General features: G+C 36.5%; 1 protein-coding gene across 8 annotated transcripts in view; it reads right to left on the reverse strand.

The window, feature by feature from the left end:
• LOC112163508 (cytoplasmic dynein 1 intermediate chain 1) overlaps positions 1-17,640 on the reverse strand; it is a 70,331-nt gene that overhangs the window by 12,517 nt on the left and 40,174 nt on the right. For 7 of the 8 annotated variants that reach the window (XM_036214226.1, XM_024299948.2, XM_024299940.2 and 4 more), the window contains 5 exons: positions 13,408-13,554; positions 11,452-11,565; positions 9,843-9,976; positions 9,511-9,655; positions 2,329-2,469 (listed from right to left, as the gene is read on the reverse strand). In XM_036214226.1, coding sequence (XP_036070119.1) covers positions 2,329-2,469; positions 9,511-9,655; positions 9,843-9,976; positions 11,452-11,565; positions 13,408-13,554 — 681 coding nt within the window. The remainder of the gene's footprint in view (positions 1-2,328; positions 2,470-9,510; positions 9,656-9,842; positions 9,977-11,451; positions 11,566-13,407; positions 13,555-17,640) is intronic. The other variant, XR_002917282.2, reaches the window with a different exon arrangement.

Genomic DNA, 17,640 nt, shown 5'->3' on the forward strand with positions numbered 1-17,640 from the left:
AATCTACAGAAGGAAAAATCACGAAACAGTAAAAACTATTTATAAATAACTATATTCTGGAGTTCGACAATCATGACAAAAAGAACCATCTCCTATGGAATTCACATTGGCCCGTTTATTTTTGAAAAAATATATTATTATAACCACTGCAAAAAAAAAAAATTAAAAAATTAAAAAAAAAAAGCCTTTTTCTTGTTTTGGAAGAAAAATAATTCAATCAAGAAAGTTTTTATACCAATCAAATTTATAATATATTACAAGAAAACATGTCTCAGTGACTAGAATTTGGGTTTTTTTAAGAAAAAAGGTTAAATGTAAAGAAATTTTGACTTAACCCTGTTTTTCAGTGTTTATAAATGCAATTATAAATTTACAGGTGAAATAATAACAGGATCGTACCTTAAAAACAACACCCTAAAAACGCTGGAAACCCTTTAGTGATAGTCCATTGCACAAAAACAGGAGATCATCCAGAACTTCAACGACTGTCAGGCTACTGGAACAGCTCTGTCACTAATTTAAAAAAAATTAAATTGATTTAAGTTTTAGGGAACATTTTTTTAAAGATGTTTTCCAGTAATTCAACAGGAGAAAGAATATATTTATTTGCAGTAAGATGAAATGTTCCACGGAAGCCACTAACCTTGCTTTTATTTTTACCTGTTTTCTCATGATAACGATATCTATGGTCTCATTATCAGGAGAAAACACACTTTTTTCTTGTGAAAACGGTCTAACTTTATTTATTTTTCCTGTTCTCTCATGATAACTTTATCTATGGTCTCATTATCAAGAGAAAACACGTCTTTTCTTGTGAATACGGTGTCTAATTTTTTTACATTTTCCTGTTTTCTCGTGATATGGACACCTGCTGTTTCATGATCACAAAAAAAACTTTTTTCTTGTGAAAATGGTATCTAACTTTATTTATTTTTCCTGCTTTTTCATGATAACAATATGTTTTGTTTAATTATTATGCGAAAACAAACTTTTCTTGTGAATACAGTATCTAATATTTTTTTTCCTGTTGTCTCGTGATAACGGTTTCTACTGTCTCATTATCATTACAAAACACAATTTTTTTTTCGTAAAAACAGTATCTGACTTTATTTATTTGTACTTTATAGGTGCAAGGTGTATCTATTTTTATTTATTTGTCCTATTTTCTCATGATAACGTTATCTACTGTCTCATTATCACAAGAAAACACATCTTTTTGCTGAAAACTGTATCTAACTTTATTTGTAATGTTTTTTTATGATATGGACATCTATTATCTCATTATCATGACAAAACACATCGTTTTCTTGTGAAAATGAGTTCACGATATAGTATCTCTTGATGGCATGAAAACTCTCCAAATTTGATTTAAATTGGTGAATCTGCTTGTAGACACACCTGCGCAGCTGCAGCCAGCCCAACCTTCTCCTCACATGACGATGATTGATTTGGACGTTGTTAATGAGCAACAATGTCAACACAATCTCTGCCTTAGTAAAAGAACGATTAAAGTAATCAATTATAAATTGATCAATTCTTCTGGTGTTCGACATTTTCTATGACAAATTGCTTGGTTTTGCTGCAGATTGTAAGGAATTTTTCTGAAATGCATATTTTCTGTTATCTCATTACTAAGAAAAACAAATTTGTTATCTTGTGATAACGATATCTCATTGTATTAAAACTACCTTTTTTGTGATATTCCGGAAGTTGTTATCACAGGAAAACAGGCAATAAATAAATAAATAAAAGGTAGGCTGTTAGCGGTTTCCGTAGTTTTCTATTTAAAAGAGCATTTTGAGTAATGTTTGACACTAAGTAAAAAAGTGTGGTCAGCCATCAATGACCTTAAATGCACTCATCCCAAAATAAAATCGTAGCCTCAACTCGGCAAAAGTCAACCCTTGGCCTGAACTCTCTTCTTTTTTTCATGGGCCTGTGGCCTGAGGGTTGGGTCTCGAAGCTTTGCGGTCTTCAGCACATCTGTGCAGCCCTCTGATGGGATGCAGTGTGGGAGGAAGATGGGCTGAGGTGGTGGGGACCTGAGGTTGCCTGAACGTTACACAGAGGTTGTAGAAATGTTAGTGGGATCGCTGGGTGGGAGCCAGAATGAGGAGATGTCACCCAGGCTGATTTAAAGCAAGGGCTGTGGGAAACGCCTACAGGGGAATCTTGAAGCTTGCGTGTGTGTGTGTGTGTGTGTCGCGGGAGACTTGGTTGTTTGGTTGTGCGGTTCGAGCTTAGCCCCATAAACAGACCCTGAGGATGCCAAACACACACAAACACACTGCAAAGGGAAGCACAGCCTTGACATCAACATTCACACACCTCTGTGTCGTTGTTGAGGTTCCACAGGTCCAGGCGGCCCATGCCATCCACGGCGGCAAACATGGCGGGATGCACAGGCGACCACATGACGTCATACACGTAGTCGGCATTGTCTTCAAAGGAGTACAGGGGTTTGTTGTGCTGAAACAGAGAAAAGTAAGAAGTCGTGGAAAAGAACTGCAGGGAAAAAACAGAGCAAAGAAGGACAGGAGATGACACACTGGGGATAGACAGAGTGAAAAGGAATGGAGAGACGGAGTGAGTTAGCTTCAGACAGAGTGGCGCTGCCTCAGCCTTGGGGCCTGTCTGGGTGCAGAGCCTAATTAAAAAGACTCGCACATTCACACAGCGCCATAAAACCACTGTGAGAGATGAAAGAGAAGGCCCCTCCACAAGGTGTACTGTAACCTTTACACAACAGCTGTCGGAGAGATGGAAGAGATAGAGAAGGAGAGGAACAGGAGGGGTGGACAAAGAATGGGAAGAAGACGCACCAAAAAAAAGATGTAAATGAGATCCATTTGCATGAATGCAGAAGGAAGTTGATGGTTTTTGGAACCACAGTCATAATTTGGGAAGACTGCGATCAATATCACCTTCATCTTTAACATAAACTAGCTGATGAGGATTTATATCTCCATGCTGAGCAGGATGTTGCACATTTAAATAGGAAACTTGTCAGTGCTCTCTAGTGGACAAATGCATAATAACTCCTTTTAATGTACAATTTTCTTTTAGCATAGAATACTTCAAGCTGCTTTAATATTTTAGATATATTTTTTATATTAATTTTATGTTTTTCCACCTATATAACTTCTAATAGTAGTTAATTACAAGCTTTAAAGAAGTTTGACTACATCATGTAAAATGACTTTAATGTTTTTGTCTACTAAAAATAAAATATAAGACAGCTTAAACAAAAAAATATTGTAATAAAACCAAATCAATTTTCTTGATTTGCAAATAACATAAGTTACATGTACTTATGGGCCATTCGCCATTTCGCCACAAGGTAAGATGCAGGTATTGGCTTCTTACTGACCATGTTCAAACTCTGATTGCACACAAACTTCACTCTGATTGTCAAAAGCCAAATTCAAATTCTTCACCTAGTCTTACGGCTTCACCCTACCCTTAGATTTAGTCATTTATATAGAGTGATATGGAAAAATAGTCTCTTCAAATTCAAATTAATAACCCTTGATGATGTCATCAACAGTCACCGGTCATCTATGTTAGCCAACCCTTCCACTCAAGTTTGGACACCACTAAAGCTTTAGATGCCGCTACGATTGGAGGGGTAGGGAGAAGAATTTGGAGTCGGGCTGAAAGCAAAGAGCGTGCCCTTATCACGTGGACCGCCCCTACAGGCCCCTTAAGATGAAAAGATGAAACATCCACGACACATCTGTGTTTACCTTAATAACCCTTACGTGTTGCTTCAATTACCCCTTTGACAATTTTTATTATGTAAAAAAAACATTCCCAGTAGTGTTTTAAGTATGATTATGACGTTTTTAACCAAAATCCCACAATCTAAATGTCTTAAAAAGCCATTTTTCATGTTGATCTGAAGCGTCTGATTCAAAAATCTCCTCTGAGGGGGCGTGTCTTTTGGAGCTGAGTAGAGTTGCCCCGCCCCTGACCCCTCTGTCTGATTATGATAGCTCTGTGTCTCACTAGCGCAGATCTTCACCGCTGCTACATAAAAGATTTGCTAATTTTTTGCCAGTAGATGGTTCTTATCCACCTGCAGAGCAGTTATGACAAAGGTATAAGGGACGTTGTAGAGTCACTAATTAACCCTTTTAAGCCCATTTTAGACTGTGAGAGGAACTTCTGCCAAATTCTCATCAAATTAGTGAGAAATAAAAAAAAAAGACAAAACATTTAAAGCTTTTTTTTATAGCTGTGTACCAGTTAATCGTGTTATAACACACACACACTGAATCATGCTAAAACAGAGACTTTATTACACTTTAACTTTGAGCAGAACTGACCTCTGTGACAAAGGTTAATCGCTGAAGGTTTCAGCTTGTGCAGCAGTTAAATATGGAGAATAATTACATATGAAGGATGAAAAATCCTAATTAGGTTGATGATACAGAGGAGCTACACATTCAAGTTCAAACATGGAGTGTGACCCATTATTTGAATCATATAAACACTGCTAATATCTGGGTACTTTTGTAATGTATTTGTGGCAAGTTAACTTAAATCAATGCCTTGATGTCACATTAATCACTACAAGAATTTTTTGATAGTTTTATATAATAATCTTATGAATTCCAGAAGACTAAAACCTGTTTTCCAAACAAGCAGAATGAAAGGTCTCAAAAGGAAGAATGAAGGAACAAATGAGTGAAGGTAAGGTGCCTCTCCTCCAGATTTTTCCTCTTTTTTTGCTGCAGGTTTAAACCTTTTCACTCCACAGTTGTTCTTAACGCACACACTCAGAAACACAAACATACTGAGCCAATTTCAAGCTTGGATTGAACTTGGTCAGATGGCAGCAGAGGTCACTTTTTTCATGCCTCTTTCAGCTTCTGCACTCAGTAAACTGACTGTTTATGTTCTCATTTTGTTGTTCTATTGTGACCATTCGATAACTCAGTACCTTATGCATCCCTTTTTCATATTTTTATTTAAATGAAATCAGATTTTACGGTAAAAATGTTCTTTAAACTAGAGTGACACATCAGTTAAAAGATAAAACAAAGTCATTACTCCCAATGTGGACCACTGTTGACGGTATTTTTCTGATTTCAAAGAATGTGATTTGGGCAAATAGGTTATAAAACTAATCTTAAAATTGAGTTAAATCCATGTGGCGCCGTGTGTGAAGAAACAAATCCCATTATCTTTTCTGTAATAAGGAGCTTTGGGCTCGTTTCAGCTGGAGAACTCTTCCATAGCAAGGTGTTGCACAGAAATACTGACAAAACGGGTCTGCAAGGATGTTCTACTATTAGGTTAGCAAATGTAAAACTTAAAAAAAATCTACTGTTAGAAATTAAAACTTAAAAAAAAATAGTTGATAAATAGGGGAATTTTCTGCTTTACTGCTTTTGAATGCTGATAACTTTTATTGTTTTAACCGTTTTAACAGGAAGTTAGAGTTTTGCTTATTTCAAGGCACTGGCCTTTCATTTTTAATTTCTCAATGAAATGCCTGTGCTTAGTTTTTGTTAATGCCAAATGGGGAAAAAAGTGACTTAAAAGTGACGCATCCCAAACACGGATGTGACAGTGGGATTATGGGAAACACTGTGAATTTTTAAGGGAAGCAATTGGGGTGCAAACAACAAAGATGAAGTTAACTGGACTAAATCATACATTTTATTTTTAATGCCACAATGACAACTTCTGAGTTCTTAAAAACAAGTACTGTAGCACCATTTTAGAGGTTTTAAGTCTGGTTGGGTAGTTTTTGTCCCATGGTGTCCTTCAAACTCCAGTGTAAGGACAACCCAGCTTTTATTTAACCTTCAGTGGATGAATTTGAGAAGATGAGTTTTGGGTCTACTTAATAAGTATTCAGCGGTTACAGCTGGGGTTAATGGGCGTACCACTGTTATGCTCTTCAAAGCTCAGTCAACTCCCTCCTCTGACACGGAAATCTTTGCACAAAGCTTGGCTGAAATGTTGATAGGAGATGCTGCGCAATTAAAGTGGAAGGACATTTAGTCCATGACTGAGAGGTGACTCAAGTATTGTGCGCTTGGGATTTCACATATTCGGCATTTCACTGTGGACAGATTTAATTCATGATGTTACAAGCTAAAGATGCCTTTTTTTTTACCCAGCATCACTTGGAGCTTGACAGAAATTTTTGAGAAGTGTTCTGGAAAAAGTGTTTTCTGGTTTGATTATCTGATTGTTTCTATGTGTGTGTCCTCTGTCCTTTCATTTTACTTTTTTTAAAAAGATGTTTTCTTTTGCCAGGCCACAGTCGAAAATAAGATTTTTTTTCTTCTGTCTTGCCTGGATAAATAAAGGGTAAATAAATAAATACAATTTTAGCTCAAATGATTAAACATAATATTGTTGTCTTAACACTGAATTTTGATAATTATCTCCATGGTAGGCTGCCAGTTAGCATAGCGCCGTGTTGGCGTACTTGATTCTGTTTTTTTGTGTTGTTGTTAACCCTTTGACACCGGAGCTTCAGTGTTTATGTTCTTTGATTTCCTCAAACTGAAAAGCTGCTTTTCTCATTCAGAATCTGCTAGAATTATTGTGTTAAGGTTACAGTATGTTAAAGATTTCGTGTTTAAGCGTCATCGTCGACGCCTCAGGGTTCACCAGTTTTTGATGACTTTTTTTTTACATGTAATGAGTGCAGTGGCATGCCTGCGACTATTCTCCATCTCTTGTAGGTCTGAAGCGGTCTGTGGGTGCATTGTTTACACAATCAGCTGTTGTTGTTTGGCAGCAACAAAATGCCACCGGAGAAGCGACTGGAGATCACAGAGGAGGCTGAGGATATTGGAGTCGGAGCATGCCGGACTTAAACTTTTTAAATTTTTTATGGTGGGGTTGTTGCACGAGCTGCTGGGGGGTAGCGGCAATATCAATATTTTGGCACACCCCTAGTTTTTTGTGTTTTTTTATTATCTATCTGGTGTTTTTAATAGAGCTATAGTTTAATAGAGCTTTGATTTCCCCTTTGTGGAATCAATAAAGTTTTATTCTATTCTGTTCCTTTAATAATTTAGGAATTTCAACACAATTGCAATGCAAGAACATCAATCAGATGTGGACACTGGATGATTAAAGCAAATTTAGTATTGAAATATGTGGCAAGCACATTATGTTTGTTAAGTTTGATAAAAATAAATCACTCAAAATCTAAAATTTAAACTTTCAAGTTTAGTTGTTTTAGTGGCGAGAGATACAAAATACCTTTGGTCTAATTTCACTTTTAAATATCTCTTCAGACTTGTCTGATGTTATCCATGGTCATTACCAATCACCTGCACCGACACTGACCCAGACCTTGAACTAACTTCTTCAGAAAGCAGACGTGAACTAAGTGGGCTACATCCAATCATCCCGAGAGTCTGGATTTTAGGGTCAAAAGAGCAAGATGGTTGAAGTTATGCACAATCATAGACCCACTCCCAGCTGTCACGACATCTTCACACTTCTGGCTGCCTCTGAAAGGTTTGGCTAACCACAATATTTTCACCGCTAAGAGTAAAAACATTAGCAGGCTTCTGTTTGATGGCCTTTTTGAACTCTGAAGGGAGACGTGTGTGAATGTGAAAGGAAAAGCAGCAAACCTGTGTTAATCTGTGTCAGGCTGTTGGAAGGCAAACCTTCTAGACAAGCATGCTTTAGGTGACCGTCAGGCATGTGTCGGTGTTTACACACACACACCCGCAACCAGGTAGTTGCCGGCACACAACTATGGATTATGCGGGGAGAAGAGACAGACACACATTCCTGCGGTGTCCCTCAAAGGAAAGGGAATTCCCAAATCCTGAAAAATAACACACTCCGCTGATGAAAATCCACAGAAATGTTTTTATATGCTTTTAAGAACTCTTTACGCAAGACTTATGCTCTGGCTGAGGGCAAACATGAACAGTCATTTATCTGGGTGTCTCACTGCCATACCGACACATAGGAAAACTCTGGAAGGATTTTGTATGACGCTAAATAATTTACGCAACCTAAATTATATCATTTCTCAAATTTAGCAAGTTTGATGTTGGGTTTAGGATAATTCCTCTGGTTATCAAATGTGTTCTACTTTAGGAATTGCTTCTCATTTGTTTTCAATCTTCTCACTTCTGCAATCAGTTTTCTATTTTTTCTGGCTCCCTTTGTCATTTCTCACAGTTTTTTGTCAAATAAATATAAACTAAACGTCTGTCTCACCACCGAAAACATCTCTTTTCAGGGATTTAGTTTACATCTTGACTGAATCAGAAGCTATTTGGGTTTCCTGCCATTGAATGTTGCCAAGTAGAATTTATTACAGGGATTTGAAAAGAAAACAACATATTTCGGAGTAGATAATGTGACTATAAAGCACTGCAAAGACAAACGCCCACAAAAAAACATTAAAAAGATTTACACGTTAGAGTACCAATCACTGTTCTCCTGTCGGTGCTTTTAGGTTTTATACACGGTCAATCTATAACTCACTGTTAGGCAGTGACAGTCACACACTTTATCAAACTACACTCTTGTTCTTACATTTTTACAGAGTTAACTAAGCTTTCCATCCCCCAACCATGCTGCTGCCACCTCCATGCTTTGCAACAGAAATTCAATTTCCTATCGCTATTGAATCCTAAATGCTCCAAATGAACTGGGAAACATATCAGAAACAGCTCTTTGATATTTAATGTGCATGTTTTTAGTTAAATCTGTCTCATTACAGACTCTGAGGCTAAATTAGGGCTGTAATGAGTGTCCGGGTACTCGGATACTTGCAATCTGCCCTTGAAAATTCGAATACAAATATTCGCAACGTCCAAGATCGCTGATTTGCAGTCTTTATAAATATAGTAAATATTATCTGGGGACGATGTATTTTTTGCTCGGGAATTCAGAATAATGTTGAAGAACTTTGAGGATGGAAAAACGGTGGAGAACATTATGAGGTTTTGTAGTTAAATTATCCAAAACAACAATATATTTTGTATGCTTTTTATGTTGTTTTATTACTACTGAACTTAACCAGAAGGTTGACAGAAAAAATGCTTAAAATGAAAAACACAATTTCTTTCTATTAAAATCTTTGTGTTTTTATCAGTTTTGTTGATTCTGATCTCCTGTTGTAAATAAAGGTGTAAATGGTGGTGATTTAATGGAAATAATTTGAATTTTCATACATCCAGTAAAAAGACATACACAACAAACATTATATTAAAAAGCAAGAGTCATGGTTTGACTCGTGAATTGAATCAACAGCGATCCACAGCTCTATGCTAAATACTGCCAGTGAAATAAAATAAATAAAATAAAAAGCCGTGAAGAAAATAATTCATGCTTGGAGATGAAAAGTTCAATTTAAAAGTTTTTATTTATTTTTAAAATAAATAAATTGTATTTTACTGTCAACAAATGCATTGCAGAAGGTGAGTATGTTTTTTTCTTAAGCACCTTTCACAGATAAAATCACAAAGATCCTCCTACACACACAGAGAGACACACAAAGCTTTGTACCTTAGTGCTCCAGAGTTTGACCGTCCAGTCAAAAGACGATGTGATGAAGAGATGACAAAAGTCTACCGGGCCCACGGCGCTGTGGCAGCTGATGCCTGTCACCGGCCCCTGATGGCCCTCAAACATGTCACAGATACCTGCCTTACTGGAGAAGGAGGACACAAATGTGTTACGACTGCTGTTTACTCCTCAACTAATCTGTGAAATATTAATCACCTTGATATAAATAAATGTATCCATCAATAAATAGAACTTTTAACTTTTTTTTTTGCTTTTCACTTTTACATTATTTGTAAATAAACAGAAGTGTGCTTAAGGCTCCACCCACTAACCTGCCATGCCTGGATGCATTGTACACAGAGCCATCTTCACTTCCCACCACATAGTTATTAACGTCTCCTGTTGGGAAGGCCATGCCCGTCACAGCCACCGGCTTCGATTTACTGTAAACCAGCTCCATGGTTTCCTACGAGCACAAGCGCTGAGGTCATTTAAATGAACAAAAAGAGACAGCACGACATTGTGACATTGTTTAGGTCTAAGTTATAAAAAAACTGATCTTTCAGTGGTTCTTTTCAGTGGGTTAAAGTATGTACATATAGAATTTGTCTCATCCAAAAATGTCAAAGGGGTGCAAATATATATATTGTTTTTGTTGTTTTGTGGAAATAAAAAGAAATACAGATATTGAAATGTATGGTTTGTTGTTCATGCCTCTTTTTTTAACAACATTGTTCCTTCTTTAGGCTCAAACATTTAGACCAGAATGAAGAAAACTCTTATATAATCTGTTCAGAAAACTTAAGTACAAATAACAGAAACAACATTTCTACATTTCTATCCCCTCCCTAACCCATCTCCAGCTGATATTTGTGCATTGTTGTAGTTCATTTCTCTGCTTGTATTTATCTAATCTCCCATCTTTAGATGTTTTTTTAATTGCAGCTACGCTGGTATTTTCTTTTAATGTACAGTCCAGTGAGTTCCATAGACTGACTCCACAAACTGTTATTTGTGTCTGTCTCAGAGTTGTGCGTGCTAACGGGACTTTGACATTCCTGTTTCTATCATCTTTTGAAACAAAAGAAAAAAACTTTTTGAAGAGTTTTTAATTTGGCTTTTAGCATAAATGATAAATTTCTTAAATTAACTAAATTTGAAAACTTCAGCAGCCGGGATTCAAAAAGTAGATAATTTGCGTTCTCTGCTGCCTTTTGTGCTGAGTTTTGCTTTTTTCTGTAAAGGAAACAATGGCTTTATATGGACAGAATATGCTTTTCCCCAAACTTTGAGGCAGTAAAGAAAATACGGTAAAATAAAAGAACAATATAACATGCATAAGGGTTGACTGTCAAATAAAGATTTTACTCTATAAAGAATTCCAATATTAATACTTATCTTCTTTTTTTTTAATAATTAATGTAAAATTTCCATTTTTAATTTTCAACCAGGATAATCCCAAGACATTTTATTTCTCTCACTTTGATAATATTAACTTGATCACTATTTAATGTTAAATTTTCATCTGTTTGGCAATAACTAAAATCCTGAACTTTGTTTTTTCCTAATTCAGAAACAACTTGAATAATTAACAACAGAGTAGAAAATTGATGAGTCATCTGGAAACAACAGAAACTGAATTATTTGAGAAACTTTGCAGATATAAATAAATCATAAACAAAACAAACCTAAAACGATTTCAGAGAAGAGCAACAAAAAACAAATAATACCTTGTTTGACACAATGTGAACTATCTTTTACTTTAATTTGTTTTTAATCATTCCTGGTGGCAGATCCTTGTACATATGTCAAGAAAAAAATATTTGTAAACCATAAATATAAGTTTTTTTTGGATCAAACAATTCCGAGTCATAATTAGTCATTTATTAGTCTTGTCATCAAACACTTCTGGAGAGTTGCCTGATCTTGTTGCTGGTGTACCTGAGGCTGGGAGAGCATGTCCAGACTCCAGGAGCACATCTTGCCGTCCGTAGACAGAGTGATCAGGTTGTTGGCGTTTTGGGTGCCGACCACATTCACGCAGTACACAGGGTGCTAAACAGAAACACACGGAGAGATGGAAGGGTGAAGATCTGTTGCATCCTGTCTCAATAAACCACATGCTTTTCATTAGCTGACAAATCACATAAAAAAAGCTCATCTGCAGTAATAAATCGTAATTATTAGACTTTTCGCAACAGTTATCATTGTGTGTTTCAATTCCTCTGATAATTCCTGTCTGTCAAGGTTATGTAAAGTGTCAGAAATTGTACTTGTTCAAAGGAAAATGAGAGCTGACACATTTCTGTTATAATCCTGTAATTCTACCCCTGAAACACATTATGAGATCCTAAACCATGAGACCCAGCAGGCTTACAAGCAGCACACATGCCGGAGCGCAGTTGTCTTTCTAAACCCTCCAGTGCTTGGAACGTGTGCTGCTGTTCAAATCCACAAGAGTGTGAAGCCATTATATCATTACTGGCCTGTAATTGATTTGGCTGGTGGGCCACACAAAGACTCCATTCAGCAATCAGCACTAGTAAGCGGGACTGACTAGCTGGAGAGAACCCCATTACTCCATTACCTTAGACGCCTTCAACCTACATCACAGGTAGAATGTGGAGTTTTGTGTCTGCATGATTCCTTTAGCTCAGAGTCAGATTATGTAAGAAATTTGACCCTAAAATGTCTTTGGATTTGCTGGTTATTTGTTGAGGGTCACTAAAACTAAAGTGAGCTTGGTAACTGCTTTAATGGAGTTCAGACGGCAGCCTCAAGAACATACATTAGATTTTTGTTAAGACATTATTGTTTAAGCTAAATCACATCATAAATTTGGTTTACACACATTTTTTTTTGTTTGTTGTTGGGTCTATAAACATGTCAGGATTAATAAATTATACATTTGTTTCACCTTTGGTTTAAGGAGGTGTTAGTTCATCTCACTGAGTTTTAAAAAACAGAACAACAAAAAATAAACTCAATAAAATAGTGTAAGACTGCTCTCTTTTGAGCTTCTACAACTTAAGAGATTATTTTAAAACTGGTTTTGGGGTTTGAGATTTTCCACCATTTATACATATACACAAAAAATAAAAATAGAACCAAAAATGAATGTTGCTGTGATTATTGATGTAATAAAATTGATACAAAAGATAACTTTTTTAGGTGGTACACAACACCTAGCATTAGAAATACAACTAATACTGGATTTTCTTCCTTTCTAACTGTATTTATCCCAGCTGGAAAAAAAAAATATACAAATTTTTTTTTGACTTACCACCTGTTAAAAAGATCGTTCTGTTAAGCTCTGATATAAATAATATTAAAAATCTCAAAGTTTCTTTCTTTTTTGCCACTAAGCACATGGCTCTTAGCCAGCAGTGGTTAAGGCTTCCAAAAGAAGGAATGAATGAAGCGTCCAGCCATAAGTTCATTGTTTTGGCCCCACATTTTAAATTAGATTGAAAACTTTCTTTTCTCATTAAGTTTATAGCTATAGGATATGACCCCAGGACATGCCCTCAGTTATGCTGCTATAATGAGAGGCTTTCCTTACTTTGCTCTGTCCATTTAAATCTGTGACACTTATTGTATTTATTTTTTTCTCTTGAATTAAATGGACTGAAAAAAAGAAGAAATTCCCAGTAAATTATCTTCATTTCATATTAAATACTTGGGAATGTAAACTTTCTTCAGTTAACCTTTCATTTTCATCTGTAGTGTAAAAAAAGTTGCTTCATTTTGTATTTGAAAGTCTCCTCTTAGAATCTTTTTTTTTAGACAATTGAAACATTGATTTTCTTTCTTTTTTTTAAAAAATCTCAAAACATCTTAAACACCTTAGCATTTTTTCCTGTTTGTTTTTTTGCTGACAGTGTGAGCTAGTCTTACAGTGTGTGCAGCTGCAGACAGCGGCGTCCTCTGGACGGGTGTTCGGCGGTGACTGCGATTGTCCCACAGAACGATCTGTCCGGAGTAAGTCCCACCCACCACCAGGTTTGGGTGGAATCTGGCAAAACCAACAGACACCACTGGAGACTAAGGAGAGAAGAGAAAAGATCGGGAGAAAACAACTATGTTACACTGATGAGCGAGTGTTTTAAGGTATAAGGCATTTACTAATGTTCTCTAAAGGTGTCAGTAGTACTGGGGGAAAAATCTATTTAAAATGTAAGCAAAAGACAAACTGGGGTGGGGGTTACCCTCTTTAAAAAAAAGGGGGAGCAGAGGGTGTGTTTCAATTAAAGGGGATTCAGGGTGAATGCAGACCGGCTGAGTCCAATCACGTCCAAACGGCCACTTTCTATGAAAAGTCTATGCAAACGTGCACAGGCCAAAATTCCTGGCTTCCGTGTCTGGAACGCACATGATCAGGTGTTGTTACACAAGTTTTAAGTCCAGTCGCGAGCTCTACGTACAAATCCAGCGTTCATTGATCACACGCTGAAAGTTCAACCCGGTTGAACATTTTCACGCTGACTAGCAGAAACGCGGAACAGTGACCGATCACGGACTCGGATTTGGTAGAGACAAGTGTCGACCGTTTTAGACATGATCACGAAGGAGAAACTAATAATTGCGGTTTGTGCCTGGTTGGATAAATATGACTCCAAGGCGGACAGTTAAACGAACAGAGAAGTGAAATCAAAAAGATTTACAGGGTTTGCATCGCTTTGACTTTGTGGACCGAGCCTCTATAAATATAGGTGGCGGAGGAAGCGCTAATAAACAGTAAAAACACCAAAGAATGTGGCGCTGGTCAGGTGTGTACAACACCAGCTGGATGTGCACTCATGAAACCACGTACCACAACGTGGTACTGGACAAAAGCGTCAGGTGGATAGTCAGACGTCAGGTTTTGGTGACTTCCATTCTGGCCTTCTGGAACACTAAAGCAGCTTTGAGCTCTATAATTCTCAAGGAATTTTAGAATTGTAATAATTTAGCTCTCGTGTGTTTTGTGAATGTGGAAAAAACGTTTGTTTGTGACCCTCTAGATATATCATACAGCTAAACATCAGAGAGGTTTGGCTTTATGGGACTGAAAAGTAAGGGAAGAATGAAGCATGATATTGTTTGATGAATTAGTGTGTTTTTTTGCAGTAATTTGAATTTTTTATTGGTCTATTTTTGTGCAGAAAGTTGATTTAGGAGTCATAGTTCAACCACAGATCAATCTGTGTTCCTACCTTCACATGTGGCCATGAGCTGTGGTAATAAGCAAATGTTTCGATGATCAAACATCCAAATGAGCTTCATTCATAGAGTGGCAGGGTTATTCCTTAAAAATAGGGTTTTGAAGTTCAGAGTACAACCTCCACATTGAGAAGAGCGAGTTAAGAGGGTCTGGACATTGACAGTACTTTATAGATGTGTCCAACTGTCCTTGGAAATGTGGAAGATGCTGGAGAGCATAGGCCACCCAAATTTTCCTTATAGGTTAAATTTTAAAATACGGAGAAGAAAATAGTATCAGCATTTCTACTGGTTTCAAAGTATTCCTTAAGTAATAATGATTTAGAAAAAAGAACGGCCTTGGTGCGATTTGTAACGTGCCATCAAGGCATCACGATGGGTGGCAGACATGAGGACACAAAGGGAGACGAAGATGATGAGTTTGGCCACAGTGAGATTCTGCAGAGGAGACGAGAGATGGCCGACTACGGGGTGAAGAAGAAACAAAGAGAGGAATTGTACTCTTCTTTCCCCCATTCGTTTCACATTACAGCATCAAAACCCAAGCAGCCACTGGAGCGCTCACTGTAGCCTCCATCATGACAAGCGAACCCTTGAACTCCTTGTCCCCCTTCAGTGCCATGTTTATTGAGTTTTGGTTCCTCTTCAGTGCTCGTCCCATAAGAGTTCCCGCGTGCAACAGTCCCTAGCCTCTCCTGACCCAGAGCCACTGAAGCATCCATGCGTCTGAGTTATGAGAAAATATTTCATGCTGTGGTGTTGCGCTTCAGAGGGGTAAGTGGTGTTATGCATTAACAAATTGAGAGGGGGAATTGTTTAAAGGTAATACAGGGCCAAGAGGGAATTAAAATTGAAGCTCTTGAACATGAGTCACAATTAAAAACAGTAAACCAACAACATGGAGGGCGCATTTCGCAATAGGGTTGTTGCCTAATATAGTCGTAGATTTGCTTGAAGAAACACTGCTGGCAGTTTTATTTTTCCTGAAGTCTCTATGCCAATCAGTTGTTGAAGCAGCTTCAGGAACGTGCTTGGAAGCCAGATTTGTCAATCATCCTCAGAATCCCACCAGAGTATAAATTTACAACTGGATGTTGAGAGAAAACCAAGATGTAGGATTCCATAGTGACAAATACAACACTTTAAACAATCACAATGACCTTAAATAAGCATTGTTTCAAATATGAAACAGGTATTTCTGAGACCACAGGTTCTTTGAAAACCCATTGAAAAGAACTCGTTTCATGTTTGTTGCCCTGTAGTTCATAATCATTCCACTAGGAGCAGTGTTCCTGTTCTTTTCAAAATGGCCGCTTCCATGAAAATCCTTTTTGGCGGGAAAAGTGTTGCTAATTTTTAAAACTTTAAGGTGACGGAATTACTTATTTATTGTTAACAATTTTTTCAAATGACTACTTGATGTATTGAAAGAATGCTAAATGTGTTGATAATTATTTTTTTATAATACAGTTATGCTAAAAATATGTGGATCAAATTTAAGACGGTGGATAAAAATTCTGCTTTTTTTCTGAACACCTAAACCAGCACTGTTGTCAGCAAATATGTACCAAATTATCCAATGTATCATAATTTATATTATCTGTCTATCATATAAGAAATGATATTGCAGCACTTTAGGTTTAAGACATCTAAATTGCCAAGAATAATAATAATAAAATTATTTTAATTACATGATGTAATGGGCTTTTTTCCAGTTTGTCCATTCCTGCTATAACATCACGGGAAAAGCAGCCAAATCTCTCTCTTTTTATTTTTTTTAAGGGATTAATGAGCAAACACTTGCTACTCTTTATTTTTCTTTTTGGTTACCACAGAGGCATCACAGGTTCTAGTGAAATGATTCTAGACTTCCTTCAGATGTCAAGACTCAGAATAAACCTGACCTTGAAGATAAAAATAGAGTCAGTCATCTTCTATCCAATGTGCTTAACAGACTGGCAAAATGAGGAAGAATGTTTAGAATATTTCTAAAAAGATTTGATAGAATGACCAGGAGCCACTAAAGCTTTAATAGGAGTTTAACAGTTAATTTCCCTCAAATATAAAACTTGTGTTAAAGTTAGGATAAGACTGAGCAGAAATGGGGGGGAAATTTATAGTAAAAAAAACCAAAAACCTTTAAATACATACAAGGACCAAGACTTTATATAATATCATGGCTTGTTTATTTGGCAAGGATTTAAATGTCAATAAATGATCACTATTATTATCATTGTGAAATTATTTACTGACTGAAATCCTGTTTATTCTGGTTAATAAATCTGGAAAGTTTCAACAGCAAAGCGCATGGGTGTATTACTTTAATAAAAACGTACAAATTGAGACAAAATATGAAATAATTTAAAGCCAAAGCAAAAAAAAACAAAAAACAAAAAAAAACATGCTTGTAACTTTTAAACCTTTACTTTTTCTGTTTGTCTAAATTAATAATAATGGAGTTTTCTCTATTGTCGTTTACACTGCCCCATGACTGACAGACATCCAGAAATAAATGGCATTAAATTACAGTTTACAACAATCAAGAGTTACATTTTTTCATTCATCAGATTTTTTTTTTACTTCTGAATGTTAGTTTTCACAGTGAACTAGTCAGGATTTAGAAGTTGTGAACAGTTTTTATCTTACTAAAGCAAAACAATCAACTGTTTGCATGTTTGTATGATATACAGTGTATTTACACGCTGATCATATGGTTAACAGTAATATTAATCTAACAGATTCAAACAGATAAATGATTTTGTTCAGTTTTTCACAATAACAATATCTAAATCTTCTTTTCCTTTCAGCTTTTCCCTTCAGGGGTCGCCACAGCGAATCAGTTTTCTCCCGTAGGTCTGATTTGCATATTTGATTTGGCAAGATTTTACGTCGGATGCCCTTCCTGACACAACCCTCTGTATTTATCAG

Source organism: Oryzias melastigma, linkage group LG11, assembly GCF_002922805.2.
Source record: "Oryzias melastigma strain HK-1 linkage group LG11, ASM292280v2, whole genome shotgun sequence".
NCBI lineage: Eukaryota > Metazoa > Chordata > Actinopteri > Beloniformes > Adrianichthyidae > Oryzias > Oryzias melastigma.